General features: G+C 38.2%; 1 protein-coding gene across 13 annotated transcripts; it reads left to right on the forward strand.

The window, feature by feature from the left end:
- Positions 1 to 332: 332 nt before the first annotated feature.
- On the forward strand, positions 333 to 20,277 carry dtna (dystrobrevin, alpha). Of its 13 annotated transcripts, none has more exons than XM_079349390.1 (24): positions 333 to 697; positions 4,878 to 4,945; positions 5,563 to 5,589; positions 5,715 to 5,795; positions 5,887 to 6,100; positions 6,369 to 6,454; positions 6,944 to 7,098; positions 7,191 to 7,296; positions 7,769 to 7,935; positions 8,180 to 8,304; positions 9,435 to 9,518; positions 9,747 to 9,827; positions 11,899 to 11,994; positions 13,429 to 13,510; positions 13,829 to 13,923; positions 14,992 to 15,105; positions 15,280 to 15,376; positions 16,377 to 16,400; positions 16,925 to 17,084; positions 17,200 to 17,289; positions 17,370 to 17,469; positions 17,811 to 17,925; positions 18,047 to 18,079; positions 19,072 to 20,277. In XM_079349390.1, the coding sequence occupies exons 2-23, from the start codon at positions 4,879 to 4,881 to the stop codon at positions 18,062 to 18,064; spliced, it is 2,184 nt and encodes a 727-aa protein (XP_079205516.1). In that variant the 5' UTR covers positions 333 to 697; position 4,878; the 3' UTR covers positions 18,065 to 18,079; positions 19,072 to 20,277. The 13 variants fall into 13 exon arrangements, with proteins under 13 accessions (XP_079205516.1, XP_079205520.1, XP_079205509.1 ...); XM_079349383.1 differs by lacking the exon at positions 333 to 697 and adding an exon at positions 1,919 to 2,252; XM_079349389.1 differs by lacking the exon at positions 333 to 697 and adding an exon at positions 1,919 to 2,252 and having other exon boundaries at positions 9,762 to 9,827.
- Positions 20,278 to 21,007: the final 730 nt, after the last annotated feature.

Consider the following 21,007-nt stretch of genomic DNA (forward strand, 5'->3'; position numbering starts at 1 on the left):
CAAATGAGATGCATTTAAACGTATATCTATAACGTTGTTCCAAATTGTGCAGCTCTCAAATAAGGGCACTAAAATATTAAAATGAATCAAAGCTTTTTAAGAGGCTGTTTATCGACAACTAAAGAACCATGTCAAAACTGAACCCATCTATTTGCGTATCTTTCTATCCATAAACAGTTATAAAAGTTTATTGTAGCCTAAATGTAGCCTAATTATTCTCATTAATATTATTTTCATTGACAAAGAGAAGCTGAATTTGAATGACGTCATCTTCATAGAGCCACACAACAAAAATGAAACCAGTGAATAAGCTCCTCTTCCCATGATCGCCTCTCATAAAACGACTAGGAAGATACTCGTATTTGGTATTTTTCTCGACTCTTGTATCAACCTGAACATTTTGCAGCAAGGCACACACTGACGCAAGTGAAGAGATTCCGCATTACGTCATCGCAAAGGCCACATACAGGAGGCGAGCGCTGCCTTGTGTGCACCTCTGCCAGTACGCTATACCCGAAAATTTCCACTACACGAACAAGCGTTTGCGGGAGAGCGGCAGCAGAAACGGCCGCTTCATGCAGTGATGCAGCCCCTAACACCAAAGAAATCCTGATCGAAACACTGGACACGATCCGGCAGTCGGCTTCCCTGGACGGAAAACAATGATGTTGCACGACTTGCCTCGAAATACATTCTGGTAAGTCCTGTGCAAGTGCGCTGCTGCTGCATCTGCTGGAGGCTGACAAGCGGTGGAGCAGCGACCTTAACCTACTTTGCTACTCTGGGTGAAATGAGTTTTACGATCTAGTCGCAGTGATAAAAGCGGGTTTGAGCTGTGATTAAAAAGAAAAAAGAAAGGGAGTCGTGTTTTGAATGAGATGTTTCTGTAACAATGAGATCTTTGTCTCTCGTAAACACAGGTGTCTCTAACGTGACAGGTGATGCCTGAGCTGAGTATGGAGCTTAAGGTGCCTGTTGCCTTTCTTGCTGCCCTTTTCAAATTGCTGTTGAGGAATTTTCACGTGTTTAATGCTGTTCAGAGGGTAAAGGGACATTGGCTATTCCCATGAGTATCTCTCTATTCAGACTTGTAATTGAAATGCAATTGTTTGTTATCACAGGCAACACTGTGTTTACCTCCATTATCGTTTCTTTTTTTTTTATAGTGTTCAACATCTACCTTAAAGTTTGTGCAAAGAACTCATCATGAGGTATTGCAAACCAAAATCACAACAGCCGTAATGTTAAATGTGCAGCCACACTCTCTTGAAGTTTTGGCCTTTTTGCAGCTGAAACCATGGTGATCATCAGCAGGGGACACATAGAGCACAAGGGCCTAGCAGACATCCCCAGCTGGTACCAGACAAGAAGAGTCTCACTTATACCTACACTAAAGCACAACATCACTGGCTCAGCTGAACTCTATCTGATTAACCTTAAGTCAATGGCACAGCCTTTTTTTTTATTCCTGTCAGGAGATGGGATTGAGATGCCAGTGTAGTTTATAGTCTCTTGATGTAAAAATAACTCCAGCCAATCAGTGCCAACAGCTGTGATGTACTGTATCAAGCTGGCCACACACATGATTAAGCTGTAACTCAAGTAGTGTTTGGAAATATTGCAATCTGTTTACCAAGGAGAACAAACTAACACTACTGTCCACTATCTTTTATTCAGCTGCTACAGAAATAGACTCATAATGTAAACAGCTGACTAATGCAGCTTTTTTTTTTTTTTTTTTTTTGCAGCTGGCCTAAATTTAAGTTGAATATTCAGCCAAGAGAAGTCAGTACAAAATTAAAAATGACAAAACTATGAGACCCTTGGTTTGCTTTTGGCAGCCCTACAAGTTTCGTCTGCTAACATTTGATGATGATTTGTTCTTTTAAGGGAAGTTATTTTCTAATGCTGCCAGTGTGACAGTGCCCAAGGGAGAGTAATGTTTGCTGGGTACATGCCAGAAAGGAGGTTTGGGGTCTGCAACTAGAGAGCCAGTAAAGCTGTTCAAGAATGTGGAGCCTTCTCATTTGTAGTTAAAGATAGAGGCAGCACAGGCTGTGTCCTAGCTGACAGTTTCTAATTTCAGATATCTTCAGGCAGCCTCATGTGTTTGGGATGCTTTTGTTTGTAATGTTTCCTTGTTAGAAGGGCGTTTGTGTAGTGTGCCTGTGGTTCTATAGAAGGACAACGTGGCTTTGTCATAACTTAACTAATGCAAAGAGAAGGAATACGACCATGGTGCTCTATGAAAGGTATGTTGATCAGCTTGCTCCCTTTCCCATCGTGCAAATTGTATCGGCTGTGCTGGTTTAATATCTGCTCTTGAAATAGATTGTATCAAATCTCAGTAATTTCCGAGACTGAAAAACAGAGGGCAGAAGGTCACGGAGCTAGCGCTCAGGATGTGTTTGCTTGCGATGAGGAAAGGATATCAATGTTAATCTATAAAACAGTGTATCTTTACACCTTCACATTCACTCTCTGTTGAAGTGATAAATGGGCTTGCATACCTATTACTTTCAAGATGACATTGGACTTCTTGCTGCCAGTACAGGCACTTCCTGATGTTGGTGCATTCATCATTACCTTAGAACTAAAGCAACACTACATTTTGTGGATTTCTTTCAAGAGGGAATTTAAATGAACTCCTAAATGCAGCTAAATGTTATGGTTAAGTGAATCTTGTGTCATGTTTTTATCATGGTCATTTACCATTTATAATTATTTATTCTATTTTTTTTCTGCAGTAGTGTACACTGTGGGTGCCATTGCACTTATTCAGTCATTCCTAGTTAACCTATAAGCCTAATCTTTTCACTCTTTAACTGGATTTGGAAGATTCCTAAAAGCTCCATAATTGACTGCCTTTACTTCCTGGAATCAGAGGCATGATCACAAAGAGCAAATGAAAAAAAAGGATGCTGTTGTTTGCTTTTTAACATCAGGCAAATTCTTATTTCCACACCATTGGTCTCTGCAGCATAATATTTGGGTCTACCAATTACTGTCAAAGTAATTTGAAATACCATGCCTGAATGACTGTCTCACAGAAAAAAGTGCCAGAATGCTTCATTCTACCAAGCGTTAAAATATAAAAGATATTAATAAGTGAAAAAACTTTTTCAACAAACTTGTCTGCAAAGGGAGGTATGGTGTGTGTGTGTGTGTGTGTGTGTGTGTGTGTGTGTGTGTGTGTGCGTTTTAGGGGGTGCTAACACTATGTTTTTATGAACGGAGTGGCTGGGATCTTTGCTGCCATGGCAACAAACCACATGACTAGGTATATTAGATTGCCTTGGACAGAGTGCAGCGAGGCATGGTGTGAGTACTTTCTCTCTTTGCTGCTCTGCCCCTTCCAAAGTCTTCTCCTTGTCTTACTTAAGTTTTTTAGGTCCCCCCACCACCCCCCACACGCACACATTTCTGATACGCACTATAGTGTTGCACATTCAATTTGCAAATGTACTTTAACAAAATATGTGTGAGGTCAGAATGTAACTACCAGGGCTAGATTAACTCGCTGCAGGACCCGGGGGGAAAAAGTCAGCCATGGGACAGTGTTGTACCACCCATTATTATACATGATTGACGGCGCACCAGATCACAATTGATGTGTGATCCCTTCAGATCTATCGATTTCATCAATTTAAAATCAACACAATGTCACTAAATCCCTGCACAGAGTTTCAGTGAGAAGAAGGCAGCGTTTATGTAGTGCATGTTGGTGGACTTTCATACAGAAACGGGTCATGAAGTGTTGATATTTCATTGTGTATGGGTACTTTGCATCAAACAGTGCAACAGTCTGTCACACACTGGTCACTCTATAACATCAACCAGAAACTTTACATTTGCAACATTACATCCTGTTGTAGTCTGTAGCTGTAAACTTCGCCAAACATACTGTTTACAGCACTCTGTTTCAACCAAAACTGAAAAAATACACCCTGAACTTGCCCCCCCTTTTTGTTGTTTTGTCTGACTCACACACCAAGTGCTGCAGGTGCAGCCTGTGTGCAGATACACACACATCCACTGAATTAGTGGTTCCCTCTGGTTTCTTCCTCAGAGCCCCCCATACTTGTACCTGAGAAAAGCTGGACCCCCTATATGTTATAATTAGTATGCCATGGCTAACAAGCCCAACACTGCAGTGTCAAGATTAGGCTGTTATTCTCTTTATGATGCTGGTAGCTCTTTACAAGGGACAAGTTCAAAAAGTGAGATATCTTTTACAGGTGTTTTCTCATTTTTAGATCTGTTGGCTGGAACGTTAGCTTTACTTGATTTAGTTGGGGTTTGCACCAACCTATAGAGGTAGCATACCTGTGGATATCTAGCTAGTTTCAACTGACAAAATCTCCCAGAAACACTTAACATGCAGAAAACCGAGATGCTGCGTTTGTCAACTTCATGCTTTCTTCGCATTTGATCACTGCATTTGAGCGAGAACAGAGAGCTAAACAGGCATAGCAACAGTAACTAAGAGAGGCGGGGCTACGGGGCCACATCACTGTCAGACAGTGAACATGGAGCCTGTTTAAGTCTGGGGCGGTGGGCAGCTGCCTGTTTGGCCCGGTTGGTGTTTTATGTCCAAAAGCATTATAATTCTTGAAGATCAACGATAAGTGTATCCTTGAAGCCAAATGATATAGTTAGTTATATTGTTATAAAAGGGATGTCTTATTGTTGTTTGACATTTATTTTACAAATAGCTCTGCCATGCTTCTAAAGATTAAATTCAGTTCATGTATCAAAAGGGCAAAAACGGTTTGCTCAGCGATTAAGCAATGCCACTGTGTATTATGAAGCAACTGTCTATGTTGAAAGCAGTTATACACAGACTCTGACACATGACTTTCTCTCCTCTTCATCAGAATGATTGAAGACTACAGTGGGAGCAGTGACAACATGGCAGATAGACGGCAACTGTTTGTGGAGATGAGTAAGTGCTCAGGACCACAGCTTTAGGACTGTTTCACTTGCTCATCATAAAAACGGCAAATTTTTCACTCTAACTTTGACATCAAGCAGATATCAGGAGGACCATGTACACCATGTTTCACATTATTTCACATCCTAATGCCATTTCTTAAACTATGCCCTTATTCTATATTATACAATCCTTTAAAGCTGGATCAAGTTTCACTTGTTCGCTGACTGGCATGTCAGTATAAAAAAAAAACAACCCTGATTGCATCAATTATCAATCAAGTTTTGCAGGATGGAATAGATAAATATTTATATAAAAAGCTTAAAATGGCAGATTTATTTTTCCAAAACTATGTTCAAATATAAATCTTGTCAGATTTTAGTCATGAATTATTCAGTTTTAGTGACTATTTAGTGACTATTGTTTTGTTTATTCTCTCTGCAATCAGATGATAAAATCCTCCTATGGTTTAATATTTATTTAAAGACTTTTATCCTGTTTAAACATGACAATTTGATTGTTTTATTCTGTTTTGTTATTTATTTTTTCCACGTCACAGTTTAGCTAATATGTACAATTTGTTGTTGTCTGTGCATCATTGTGTTTTTTTTTATGTCTTTTATGTTCAGGCTGCTCCAAACCATTTGCTCCTAGAGGTATTAATAAAGTAGTTTGAATTGAATTGTATATGCATCAAAACCCTTTCCCTCCAGAGTAACATTATCCATGAATCAGTCTTGACATTTTGATGTTATTAAATAACTAGTAATTCTTCCTCAAGGGGCTCAAGATTTGGATTCCATACGATTATCGACGTACAGAACAGCCTGCAAGCTTAGATTTGTGCAGAAGAAATGCAATCGTGAGTATGATGTAAATGAAACTAAACCACCATTGTTACAATGTGCTAGCTCTAGATGTTTAAGTTAAGTGTTCTTGCGTTTGCATTTCAGTGCATTTAGTCGACATTTGGAATGTCATCGAGGCTTTCCGAGAGAACGGCATCAACACCATGGACCTCAACGCCGAGCTCTCTGTGGCTCGTCTCGAAGTGGTGCTGTCCACCCTTTTTTACCAGCTGAACAAGCGCATGCCCACCACTCACCAGATTAACATAGATCACTCAATCAACCTGCTGCTCAACGTCCTGCTGGCATCATATGACCCGTGAGTACTACGTCACGTGACAGTCTGCTGCTGTTTATGTACTTTCACACGTATGAGGTTGTGATATAGACAAAATCGTGCAAACTGCGACTCTGACACGTCTGCTGAAGCATATTTTTAAGAGATGCTAAAAGCTTACCTCAACACTTTTAAGATGATTAGGTGTTTCCTTTGAATGTCGGGCCTTTAAGAAAAAGAGTTCATCACGTTGACAGCTGCTTTTTAAAGAATCTATGACCTGAATGTATTATTTATTTACTCTTTTTAGGGAGAGCCATGGCAAGATATCTGTCTTTGTTGTGAAGATGGCCCTCGCAACCATCTGTGGTGGTAAAATTCTGGATAAATTAAGATGTAAGCAACACAACTAAATCTTTTAATTTCTTTAACTGTGAAAAATGACATCAAACATACCCATTTTACCTGTAATAAATCAGCTTATTGTCTTTGTAAAGGTCATTCACTTTGTTGTCTAAGTAATGTAATGCTTTGGAATTTTTTAATATACTGTAAAACTTATTACTGTTTATATCATCTGTATCTCTGGCTGCTTAGCTTATTGTTGCTGCTCTTCATGGCAGGGACAACTCATTATTCATTATGTGAAGTTCATTACATAATGTAAAAAAAAAAAAAGAATCCGTGGGAGCATTTGAATTGGCTCATGGAGAGAGAAAAAGAGGGGCTGTGCTGCTGGTGTATTATTATAACAATTGATTAGAATAACTGCTTTCCTTTGATTTGTTTTCTCAAATAAGTGGGATAATTGTGTTGCGTAATGCTGTAATTAGCCGACTGTGGTGGCAACTGATAATTAGTTTGATTCATTTGCATTGTTCCCAGATATTTTTTCACAGCTATCAGATTCTGCTGGATTAATGGTGCATTCACAGTTTGACCAGTTTCTGAGGGAGGTTCTCAAATTACCCATGGCGGTTTTCGAGGCACCTTCTTTTGGCTATACCGAACAAGCTGCGAGAGCATGTTTTACCCAGCAGGTGAGCGTGTTACAAGTGGTTCTTGAGTTAATGACGTAGTTGATGACTCTTTCCTGTTAAATGTACCTCTCCTTCGCTCTGAACGTCAACAGAAAAAGGTCTCCCTCAATACATTTCTCGATACGTTGATGTCAGACCCGCCCCCTCAGTGTCTGGTGTGGTTACCGCTCATGCATCGGCTCGCCAACGTAGAGAACGGTAAGACACCACATGGAATATTTATAACATGCGATGAAAAAAGAAAAAAAAAGAAAAGCTAGCTGGGCTGGAAGGATGTAAAGTTCAGCTTTGCATCATAATCTTGAGTCACAGCACACACAATCAGTCGAGTAGATAGAGAGAAGTTAACACATCTTCACTGAAACGATGACCCATAGGCACCTCACACCATGTGTATGAGTAAGTGTGTTTGTGATGCACTTAGCACTGACATGTCACATGTACACATAGTCAGCATGCTGATGTCGTACTAGCTTGGATATGTAGTCAAAAATGTAAAATGATTACACATCTGTCGCTAAACTAATGGAAATTAATTCTCCACTCTATCCAATGTACTCAATATCTGGGTTTTACAATAACAGCTGTTTGTGTGCATGTGTTTGTCCATCTGTACGTGTGTGTGTTTGTGTGTGTGTGTGTGTGTCTGACCCCTCCTCTCCTCCTGCAGTCTTTCACCCGGTCGAGTGCTCCTACTGCCATACTGAGAGTATGATGGGCTTCCGCTACCGCTGCCAGCAATGTCATAATTACCAGCTCTGTCAGGACTGCTTCTGGAGGGGGCATGCCAGTGGTTCCCATAGCAACCAGCACCAAATGAAGGAGTATACGTCATGGGTAAGGAGAGGAGAAGGGAGAGGCTGAGGGAGGAGGAGGGAAGGCTAAGTGAGGTGTGTCTCCTGTGGACCACTTGTTGGGGCTACTTTTTGCTCTGATTCAAATCAATGTACCGTATGATGATGCAGACCGTTGAATGCAGGTGAGAGTATTGCTGTGATGTTGCCATGCAAGCGTTTTTAAAAAGAAATTAGTGTCATTGTGTACACTGAATTGGCTCCTCATTGTTGTGTTTGTTTCCCAGAAATCCCCTGCTAAGAAGTTATCCCATGCCCTCAGCAAGTCACTGAGCTGTGCTTCCAGCAGAGAGCCTCTTCACCCCATGTTTCCTGAAATGCCAGAGAAACCTCTCAATCTAGCTCATATTGTGTAAGTTAGCTGCCTTATCTTTTACAATACTAAAACAGAGCCATCCAATAATGCCTTCCTCCTTTATATTCTTCAAATGTTTGATTATGTCCCTCAGCTGATAATTATCTTGTTGCTGCGTCTGTGTCTGAAGTGATTCAAGAAGTCAATCTCATAGGTCAACTGATCAATGAGGCTTAATTATAGCCCTGGGAATGACTGTATCCTGCAACACAGCTGCTACCTTTTCCTAGACCTGACTGATGAGATTTTTTTAATGAATAATAAAACAAAAAGCCTACACGAGCATACACTCTGGTGTGATAATTAGAAATATATTGAAATAGTATTTAAATCAAGTTTAGGTACTAAAGCCTGCTGGTACAGAAAACGCTCTCATATTGACGCTCTTTTATAAAAAAACAAAAAAAAAAACAATATTTTTTTAATAACCTTTATTCGCCGGGGAAGTCAATTTATTGCAGACAGTTTTTTATAGCTGAATGTGGACTGACCAATAATGGAGTTTTGAATGTTGACAAAGGATACAACCCTCTATTATATATTATGACTTTTTCTTCTAAATGTATTATTTATTTTCCTTCTTTTGGTACTTAAAATCTTTTCATTTCTTAAATATATATTTAGTGTAGTTGTTGCACTGTCAGATAAATTATAATACATTTTCATTCCCTTTCTTGTTCTGTACTTTCCTCAGAGATACGTGGTGAGTTTGCTTTGATTCTTTAACACGTGATCACATGTGTCCTTATGCTGTTACCCTAGATATAAATAGTTTATAATCTACTAATCATTTACAGTGTAGTCAAGTCCCATCCTCCCTAGTTTACTGACAGTCGCTATTTTTTTCTCTTTTTTTTTTTACACTCACTGTTTTGTATCAGTACATGGATTCATTCCTCAACTTATTGCATGTTCTCACTTTTTTATCCCACCCTGCACATTGTAACTCTCTATGACGTTTTTTTGCCCACATCCAAGTCATTAAAAATTATGTTGCACTAAATCCAAAACATGAAAGGAATAAAGTACAAAAGGAGACGGCAGCGGCATTTCTTTCTCCTTAACTTAATAAAAGACATTTGTTTGTTTTTTAACTGAGAAAGAAAACTTTTTTTTTTCTTCTCCAGGCCACCAAGACCAATGAATTTCACCAATGACTACGCACTCTCCCACTCCATGCCTACATCAGGGAACCCTTACTCCACCAAAAAGTGAGTGACCATCCCTAACAATGAATGCCCTGGACTCTCAGAAGCCCTTATGTCCAGTAGGCTCTGTGACCCACACTGTCTTTGAACATCCTTGCCTTTATTTTCAAGAGTGTGCGTGCTGACTGTGTGTGAGTGTGCGTGTGTGTTTAAACATTTGTGTATCGCTGTCTTTTCTTTCCGTTTTTTTGTTTTTGTTGTTGTTTTTTTCCTGTGCTGAATGTAAAAAAGTTTGCCTTACAGCAGGAATATTGATGTTGAGATAAGAAAGCCCCTGACTGGGGCAGCTCCTCGTCTGTTAAAAGGTAAAGGGTAAGTGCCATAGCTGTGCACATGACTATGTCTCTGTAGCTTAAATGCATGTGTGAACTAATATGGATGATAATCATTGGGCATTAACCAAGATGCTAATCATCCTTAGGAAACCATTAGAAAAACAGATTTCTTCTGGAGGGTTTACACTGTTGTGCTCAAGGGGCCGTTATACTGTAGACACTAAATTAGTAAGAGCCAACAAGATAATTTGTAAATATGTTTCAGCATCTAGAACAACCTCCTCGTGTTAAAAAAAACAACTGTTTCTAATATGAGACCCAATCTCTTCGATGCTGTAGCAGTTAAACACTTTTGTTTTCACAAATATTTGTTTATTATGTATACATAATACATTTTGTTTTTGGTGATTAGAGTTAGAAAAAAATGTTGCTCATTATGTTGGAGATAGTAGTCATTTTTATCTTGACCTCTATAGAAAGGGCATTTCTTCTCTCCTGCACCTGCACTTGTTTAAGAAAGTGTTTCTCTGGACCGAGAACACTGTTCCCTTTCATAATTCTACCTTATAGGAAAACATACTAGTGAGATGACTGAGTGATGTTCTTCACAGTATTATTTAGGAACATGACAGAGCAGCTGACATTACTGATACTGTCTGAACAGGCTGAGATCATATTGTCTAACACATGGGGCTATTAGATGGTGTGTGTTCTGAGTTTATTTGACTACATATCTGACATACATATGACATTAAGAGTTATTATAATAGGAGTGAATACACAGGCATTAACAGTTTTTTTACATTATGTATGGCTTGGGCAGATGTAGTCAACATGGACAAACTTGAAAAACAGCTATCTGATGCAAAGGTTTATGGTGGCTGCAAAGTTACAACACCGTTATCCAGCGAGGCTTTTTCTAGTCAAACAATTTAAAAAAAAAGTTTAGAACATTTTGGAGATTTATTATTGCAGTTTTTGGCTTGAGACTGTTAAGACTCAAAACTGCAAACAATATCCTTACCTTTAGTCTCTTACTCCGGCTGAAATTCATGATTCAATAACCCCTCCTTTCTCATAATGCAAACAAAATCCCTTCAGGTGAATGTCTGTATCATGTAAGCGTGTCTGCTAATGCTTCACCAGTGTTTTTTAGCTTGACAGTGGGTGTAATGATTAATTAGGGAAGGAGTTAGTCATACACTGGTCACAAACCCACAGATTTTTTTTTGGCTCATCTTAACAGGTTTTTTTTCTATTTTTATTTATTTATTAGTCACTCTTTCTTTTTAAGACGTATGTTGGGCTGTTTGGGGACTTTATTGGAGAGACAGTGGAAAGAGACGGAAATCAGAAGAATATAAGAGTGGGGAATGACATGCTGGAAAGTGGTCACAGGTTGGATTTGAGCCTGTTCTACAGCCTCTGCACATGGGGTGTGCAAGCCTACCACTTGGTCCTTTTATTCACTTTTGCCTTGGTAAATATACCTGGCACCAAATGCATGCAGCTAATAGACAAAGAAAAGGACTAACTAGCTGGTGAACATAGCAAAGAATTGAGTGAACCCCAAATAAATTTGAGTTGAGAATTAGTCAAAGATGCAAAACCAAGCAAGAAAAAAAAACATTGGTCATTCCAGATGGACAGAAATACAAAAGAAGGGTCAGCTAATGTTGCTCTGTAACTGCTGGATGTGTTATGAGCCACAGTTGGACTAACATCAAAAAAAGATTGGGGTGCTACTGTAGACTTGTCGAAGGCTGGATTGTTTGAACAGAAAAGTGACTTTCAGTTATTTTTACTTTCAATAGTTTTAATAATAGAGGACAGAGTGCTTGATGCTTGTAGAGTGTAAACAGTGCATGAAGCTAGCAGACTTATTTTCTGGGCTTGTCCTTAATCGTACTCTTAGCCTTCATCTGCAGTGTCTCTCCCTAACATAATAAGGCCTTGTTTCTCTCTAGTCATCCATGAATGGCAGCTTTTCAGCCACTCTCCTCCTCCCCTCTTTTGTTGCCTTCTCTCCTTTTTCTCTCTCTTTGTGTCTCTATTGTCACCTGTGTAATGTCGTTTTTTATGTCCTGTGAAACCCTGCACTGTTCCAGGTTGAACTACAACCTCGATGTTGCTGATAGACTTGCTGACGAACATACTCTGATTGGCTTCTATGTGAATCTACTCCAAAACAACCCCAAAACATGGTTAGTTGGTGTGGTGGTGTGTTTGCCAAACACCAGTGGAAACTATGTGCTCTGCTGAACAGCCACTTTGAAATCCTTTCTCATAACCCAACTTTATTCTGAGACACTTCATGCTCTGTTTTATTTGGAAAAATGGGTAAAATATTCACCCCCCCACACACACACAAAAACGTAAGCTTGTTTCATACTTCAGCCCCTAAAATCCCATTTAATTCAGTGAAATATATAATTGAATGTTTTACCTCGTATAATAGCCTGATCACATATGTGTGGGTTAGGAGCAGTTCATCTCAAACATTATTTTTATGGAACATTTAGAACCATTCTTCGTAGACTTGAATTTAAAATCCTTATGTTTGACGTTTTGATGGTGACCATATTTTGGAGATAAGCTGGACCAGAATCAAAGTGAGGGGTTGGCCAATCATCAGCTAACAGTGTAGCTTGGTTAGCAAGGTGCTGCCCCATAGAAACACCAACATTGAATCATGATACTTATTAAGGTTAAAAAAGCTTTAGACAATATGTACTAACAGAAACAGTTCTAACTGTCTGTATCATTCACGTTTGACTATAAACCAGACAATAATTTACAAAATGAACGTACATGCTTTAGTGTAAAAAGCTAGTAAACTAGTAGCCGTCATTAAATTTCCACTTAGAATACACTTTCCACACTATGAAGGAGGATTTCCAGTCTGTTAATACAATATATGAACAACACTGATACATGTATAGTGACTAATTTATCACTAGTTATATCAGCATATTTTCTCCTCTTGCCAAACATTGTTGCCAATTACCTCACAACAGAAAAATGAGGATGCCTGTTTTTTTGTTTGTTTAATATTTGTAATGTTTGTTTCATTTTTGATGTATCAGATTATATTTGAATATGTAAGAGCCCTGTGGGAGGTGACCATGTCTGTCTATGTTTGAGTGATTTATGATATGTGTCTTTGCAGAAATGTAACCGTTCTTTTGGGTGATCAAAGTGTACGGGCAATTGGCTCCCAACCTGGGTTACAGGGCGCCTGGGGGGTGACAATGATTTCTGAGGGGCAGATGTTTTGTCTGTTCTGATGTTAATCATGCTTATAAACATACTGTGTAGTTTGAACAGCTTTTGATCGATACAAGGGGCTCCAAGAGAAAAAGAAAAGGTTGGGAAAACGTGTAGCTTACCCTCCTGGCTTGTTAATACAAAGCAAATGAAATTAAGTTCAACTCCCTTCTACATAATAAGTAAGTAGCTAAACGTGATTAGTCGGCCTCAAGTGTAAAACTTTCAAAGCTTTTCGGACAAAGAACTATTCTCACTTTTGAACACACTAAACTTCGATGGAATCTTTGCTGCATTCTTTCCTCTATCTGTGTTGCTGTATAGTAACGGTTTCATGTTCTGATTCCCATCTTTGTTTTCCTCCCGATCAGTTTGCTGGAGAGCAGTAACCATCAGGATGAAGAGCACAGTCTCATTGCCCGCTATGCTGCTAGACTGGCTGCTGATGCTGTGGTGAGATTCACTGTATATAAAAAAAATGATTGCACATGATAAAGATGATGGCACTTTTTGCTGGAAAAAAACAACCTGTCATTGATGAGATGAGGAGTTTGAAGTACGTGACTTGTCTAGCTTTGGGTCCTAGCAAAGATGATGAATACATTTACAGATAGTGATCATTTCTAACGTTTCTATTTGGATCAGATTTTGATGGATGGCTGGTTACTTGTCTGTTATTTTCCCCATGTGATATTAAGATAAAGTCGTGGATGACATCATCCTGAGTTACAGCCGAGTCACATGATGTCTCTTGCTTGGTTTCACCGGCAGGCTCAGCAGCAGAGGGTCCCCACAGACCTCCCATGTTCTCTGGATGCCAACAAACAGCAGAGGCAACTCATCGCTGAGCTCGAGAGCAAAAACAGGTTAGGGACGACTGGTTTGTTGATATTCTTTGGGGTTTTTTTGTTTTTTTTTGTCTCTTTACTTTTCAAACTCCACCTCAAGAAATTCAGCTTGACAGAAAACAGAGTCCTGGACTGATGAAACAAACTAAACTCAAAGTAGATTTAAAACTAAATCCAAACGGTATTGCTTTCATTAATTATTGTTAATGTTTTTATGAAGATATCTGATTGTATAAATGTTGTTTAAATAACATTCTTATAAAAAAAATTTAATACAAAATATGTCCCATTTTTTTGTTATTTATATTGTACAAATTTTGCCCCATAGCGCTTGAAGAATTATTCAGAAAATTAGTTAAATATGGGGAAAATCTCATTTTTATTGGACAAAGGGGGAGTCAAAAGATAATTATAGGACTCAGATAATGAGTAAATATGTTTAAATACAACTATAATTCATATTTTTGAAGAAGTAATAGATTTTCTCTATATTTAGTTAAAAGGTGTGTAGCAGTTTTTACAATGATTTTCGGTTTTCCATTTTTTTTTGGCAGCTTAAATGCATTGGTAAATGAAGAAATAAAAACCTAATGCAATCGAATCTGTATAGAAACAAATAACAGACACATTTAGCTAATTTCTGTCAAACATTGTGTCGTCTTTATTTACTAAAAAGGCAGACATTTGTATCTTTAGTGGGTGGAGACCAAAACACACTGCTGCTCTGCATCGTCAGAATACAGACTTAAAAATGTTATACCTTTAGCTTGATACAGCTGCCCCAAAGTACCCAAAACATATGCTTTTGTTCAGATTAAACATGTCATTGGTTAACATCTGCTGGATCTATTGGCAGAGTTTAATTGCTCTAATACTCTAATTGCAAGAACAATTAGAGTATTTTTAATTAACCTAAAAATCAATTTCAAATAAGGTTATATATGTACAGACGTAGGTCGTATCACTGAGATGGAAATATTTCTCATATAAAGTAACCCAGAATGGTTAAAAAAACACCCATATATCTTTCAATGACCCTGGGTCATGTGGATAATAGTAGTTACATATTATTTGTCTCTGTTTCAGAGAAATCTTGCAGGAAATCCAGCGGTTGCGCCTTCAGCATGAAGAGGCCTCCCAGCCACCTCCAGACAAGGGCCAACATAACCCCACCCTGCTGGCTGAGCTACGACTTCTCAGGTAACTCAACCTACTTTAATCCTAGTGTGTTTATCATGGATTATCTATCTTACGCTGCATTAGAACATAGTTTAATTGCCTACCTTTTTTTTTGGTCAGATGACGCCTATACACCTTTCTTGTGTCTCTATAGACAGGACTTCATGGTTTCATCACTCATGTTTCCTTTGTTAGGCAACGCAAAGATGAGCTTGAACAAAGAATGTCTACTCTGCAGGAGAGTCGCAGGGAACTCATGGTGCAGCTGGAGCAGCTAATGATGCTTCTCAAGGTACTGCAGACGTGCCTCTCATCTCTCTGACTTCACAATGCTCAAAGACAGTACAGATGCCATAATTAAAAAACAAAGCCACTGTTTGTTTCCTGACGGTAACAGTGAGGTTCAGGATCATTTTGTGTACGCTAGATTATAGTTTTGACTTCTTTACTCTAAACAGGTATTAAATAAACATAGTGCGGATTTACTTCACCTTTTTTCCTTGAAAGAAGAAGGATTCTTTTTCTATCTGTACGTCATAACTCAAGCTAAGATTTATAAAAGCTGCACTTTACTGATATGAGGAAACATGTTTAAAAAAAAAAAGTCCATTGAGGTTGCATATCTGTTCAAGTAAAGCTCTGTTGAGGCTCATGCTTCATCTTTTGAAGGATCAAACAATTCTAATTGATCATTTTGAGTTTGTCAACTCATCAAAAATAAATAACATAATAAATAATAATAATTGGCCTCCAGCATTTAAAAATATAATGGATGTATACAAACCTTACACAGATTTTAGGAATATTGTATTGTCAAGTTGGTTACGACTGCAGGTCCTGTTTAAGATGTAACTGTTTCTGTTTTATGTGAGACGTTTGTTGCATATTTTAAATTTATTTAAATGTATTGTCTCCAATATTTTTGCAAATGACTTTATATATATACTCCAAATTAGCTGTGTTAAACCAAGGTTTCTCACTCTGCCACACACTCGATTATGCTCCATCGTACCTTGTAAGACCACATGTCTATTCTACTGTCAGATGGACAACCTTTGGAGCGAGAATATCTTCTGCATTGAACAAGACAGGAGTTTCTCAAAGCCTTCATAAACTGATTAACATACTGGCTTAAGTGTAGAGGATATCAATCTAATTAGACTGAAAGGATCAATGTTAATCCATTAAACTTGAATGAGGAGGCCACATGCGTGTCACATCCTGAAGAACACACTGATTGAGCTCTTTCTAGAAATTGCTAAAAAGCGATGAAAATATTGTTTTCTTTTCAGCTGGAGGAAGAACGGAGAGAAGCTGTAAGTGTGAAACTGTGGAGAACAAAGACACTAACACTTGAAATGCACGTTTGAAGACAGCCAGACAGCTATAAACAGATTAACTATTTCCTTTTGGTTTGGTTTGAGATTGTAGGAGCAATGCATGTCATGTGCTGAAAATGTTCTAACAAGACTGTAAATGCGTCTTAATCTTAATGAGTCCATTATGCCATACATACAGTATCTAGCATGTTTCCAGCGTTTGTTTTCCACACAAGGATATCATGGAGTCCTTTTGGGACAAATTAGCTTCTCTGTTGAGACAGAAACATATTGAGCTGAACTGTTTGTGGCTTTTTTATTTATTTATTTTTTGGGAATTTGAGTTCTTTGCTGTGATGTAAGCTTAAAATGAAAAGAGGTACTTGTTGCTCTGCTTGTGGAAGGTTTGCTTTGATGGGAAACCCTTTTATCCAGAATATATTTTATGCTTCAGCTTTCTCTGTTAACAATGCCAGCACAGTGGCACTTGTTAGCACTAAAACTGTCTGTATGTGTTGCAGACTCAGGGTCCAGGCTCTCCACGCTCATCCCCCAGCCACACCATCAGCCGACCGATCCCCACACCAATTCAATCCAACTCTGCTGTCACAACACCAACGCACACACCTCAGGATTCACTGATGGGCGTGGGAGGGGATGTTCAGGAGGCCTTTGCTCAGGGTAACACAGTCCCATTCAGAAGCATGCAATTGCTTCTGTGTATCGTGTCTAAAATATATTTTGAAGTTGTTTTTAATTCACATTTTAAAATGATGTCTTTTGCATTTTTCCAAAGGTCCAAGGAGAAATTTGAGAAACGACTTACTCATTGCAGCTGACTCCATCACCAACACAATGTCATCACTGGTTAGAGAACTCAACTCAGGTAAAAAAAAAACAAAAAAAACTTGTACTTTGATATATTTTTTACAAAAGAGCAGTTTTAAATTGTGTTTTGTCTTACAGAAGGTGGAAGCGAGACTGAGAGCATTGTGGATTCAGACTATGGACGTGCTGACTTTTTGGCCACTAACTCATCAGATCCTCTATTCACATATAAACCAAGGTACTTATCACAATCTCTGTACAAGTGAACTAGAACTGCAGCTCAAGTTCAAAGTGAACCTGTGAGTACATGTCATTCCCCTGCTCACTCGCTCTCTCTCTCTCTCTCTCTCTCTCTCTCTCTCTCTCTCTCTTGCCCCCTGGGTTTTAACTCTATCCACTGTCCTGTCTCTAAATAAAGACATTAAAAGCACAAAAAAGTAGATTCAAAAAAGGAGGAAACTAGATCTGCATCAAATGACTGTCAAGAGATAAAAGGTCCCGGTTGGTCACAGTACCTCCACTTTTCAGTAGCACGTCAGATCCTGTGACTTGATTTACACTGCCATCTGTCTGTCACAGGAGTCACAGTGTTACACAGGACAGCTTTGAGAACGACCTGGAGCAGCAGCTGGAGGACGAGCTCACGCTGGAGGAGATGATGAAGCACAGGCAGGAACCGGACAAAACGTGCATGGTGAGTTCAAGCTTTCCGAGAAGGAGATGGAGACATATGGCATATTTCAATAAATACAATTTCTGCATATTCTAACATGTTGTCTGCACGTGTGTTTTGTTGCATTTCAACTGTGATATAGGTGACTCTGAAGCAGTAACCGTGTGAGTCCATGGTAAGTGTCTGAGACGTGGATAGACTCTTTGTGATCCACACTTGCAGGGAATTTATAAATGTAAACATTACAATTTTTTTTTTTACAACAATGCTAGATGTAGTGCTCAGAATAACTGATAGCTAAACCAACCTCTAAATAGGATAAGAAAATATAGGTTTAATATGCAGTTTGCAGCATGCATGGAACCAGAAATACAGTGAATAAAAAGCCTTTTCCTCCTAGGCAATCATGTTTGCAATCATATACACTTACTAGTATTCAGTTTTACATCAGGTTAATTTTTGCACACCATGTCCACTTATTACGCAGTCTCTGGTCAGTACAGAGTCAGAATTTAAATTGACACAGTGCACGTTTCACTTTAGAATACAGGATTTTAGCTAAACCAGAATCTCTAGCTTCCTTACACAAACTATCAAACTATTACGAGCTGTCATATGCTAGCATACACAATTGTATGTGTTAGGCACTACCAAGTACAAGCTAACAAACAAAAAGTTAACTCCCCATTCCCTCCCCATGTTTCTGGAAAAGCTAGCAATGTTCACGCGAATTTAGCCTATGAATCTAACGTGGACAGCGATCGTGGGCGCGACCAAGGAGACAAAACAGGAGGAAATTTGATATGCTTAATTTCTGCTCCATGGACAACAGTGTTAAGCTATTTTTACATGTTGCAAAAACGTGCCAGGAGGAATGTTTTTATCATGTCAGGACAAAAAACTTTAACAGGATTGACCTACTGCAAATATAAATAAACAATTACTGTCGTTGCACAAAAAAAATCAGATTTGGGTTTCTGGCTAATGAGGCTCATATGTGTTCAAAGTATGAATATAATGTCTAAATGTATAAGTGTGATTGTTGGAATATGCTTTGGCTATTTAAAGTGGATGAATGAAATCAGTTTAATGTCCTGGCCTACCTTTAAGTGTTGTGACTTTTTTTTTAACCTAAGTTGTTAATAATATGTTCTGTATTCTTAACAGGTGAGCCATATGAAAAGCAACAATAGTAGAAGACACTGGAAGAGACAACACTGGGCCTACTACAGAACAGAGCGCTGAAGATATGATGAATTCACATTTAAAAAATGGCTGAATCCAACCATAGATACATTTATGTAAAGATATATTTTTTAACCAACCACATATTGAAGGTAATACTGTGAGCTGATGTAAAGAGATTAATTAGTGAGCTGTCTATTATACCACTGGTGCCATAAAAACCACATGACTTTGAGGATTTACTTCTTGATTATTAGCCTTTTTATATGAGTTGTCGAGCAAATGTAGTACTTTAGTGTAAGTACAGGGTGGCAAACTTGATTCAAATCACAGTTTACAACTATTTTTGTTTTATGACAGTGAAACAATGCAGGTTTAAATATTAATTTTGGTCATCTGATACATGATATAAACCAGAGATAAGTTGGAATTGAAGATTTAGATGATAAAACTGCAATATTTTGTAAATGTCTAACTCAGACAGATTTTACCACTGTTCCATATGGATTTCTTACTGTTGCTGTTGTATGGCTTTTGTATTGTTTTTGACTTGTTTTTGGAACAGGTCATCAGACACATTTGTTTTAGAACATTTGATACATGAATATTGACAATGCACACTGCCTTATAGCTGTCTGAATGACCTCTTAAGAGAGCTCATTCAAGCTGCAATGCAGCATGTAGCTCAACAAAACAACTGTTCAGAAGCATCGCTCATTGAATTTATTAGAAAAATGAGGTTTAACTCATGAGATCCGATGCTATAAAGTCATCATGTCTGAGGAGGATTTGATTAACATGAACGACATGAATTTAATATAAATTACAGATGGATTTGTTCTATAAATTACATAGAATTCCAAATGTATCAAATTCAACAGTTTACAATCACAAAAGAGCAATGTGTTTACCATCGGTTGTTGATCAATTAAGGTTTGACCACAGGTCATCTGCCATTTTTCATTTGTTAGCAACAATGCTCTCACACAGAAACTCCTGTGTCTTGCACACCATCACACACTCTTGGTTTACTTTCTCAACTGAACTGAGACAGTCACTTTGAGAAACGTGGCACCAATCTAAAAACTATAAATGTGTGAAATATATCTAGTTTGATTTTTGAGCAAGTTCATAGCAGTGATTTTGCATGGTGGTGATGCATAATAAAGTGTTGACACAATATTACAATTTTGCCTATGAACTCCTTTTCTTTTTTATCCCATTCCAGAACGGCACACTTCAATTGGCAGTCTTTGGCAGTGCACATTTATTACCTGTCATAAATGCACTGTTGGCTGCCCTCAACCAATTTTCCATAATTCATCACATACACCCAACATCTGAGCCCACCTATTTGGGAATATGGTATTCTAATCTGAAAATTAGGATGAAAATGTTTGCTTCCAGCCTTAGGCATTATTATAAGCATATCTAACTTGTATCCATTAAAACAACAACAACAAAAAACTTTCCTATTACAAGGATAGTGCTTTTTAAAGGATATAAGCCTTCATAAACTCGACCTACAGAATCCATCAATACTTCAAAGGTTATAATTTCCACAATCTATTTTTATCTGTTGTATTTTGTCTGCGCTAAACCAGTGAAAACAGTTTTTAATGCTGATGATTTTTTCACAAAGCTTGACTACACCCTGGTGTCGAAATATAAGTGGTGCAGTTTTGTCAGCTGCTGAATATGGATGTTTTCAACGTAAGATTGAAACGTTTTCCCCCTTCGTACTGAAATGATTTGCTTGTATAGAATTAAAATCTAGTGAATTAGAAAAGTATTTCATCAAATTAATCTTGCTGTCTCGGCAAAACCCATTATCATCCTTAGAGGCGTGTATGTTTAGGCTATTTCATCTGATCTTAATTACACCGAAATGTATGTTTTCTAGCAATTTATATACTTA

This window comes from Symphodus melops (genome assembly GCF_947650265.1).
Source record: "Symphodus melops genome assembly, chromosome: 7".
Lineage (NCBI taxonomy): Eukaryota > Metazoa > Chordata > Actinopteri > Labriformes > Labridae > Symphodus > Symphodus melops.

Bases quoted from the DNA above. Each gene is read 5' to 3' on its own strand.
- dtna (XM_079349383.1), top strand. The intron at 15,106-15,279 runs GTAACTCAACCT...TTCCTTTGTTAG, and splicing joins GCTGAGCTACGACTTCTCAG to GCAACGCAAAGATGAGCTTG. The intron at 17,290-17,369 runs GTAAAAAAAAAA...TTTGTCTTACAG, and splicing joins GGTTAGAGAACTCAACTCAG to AAGGTGGAAGCGAGACTGAG.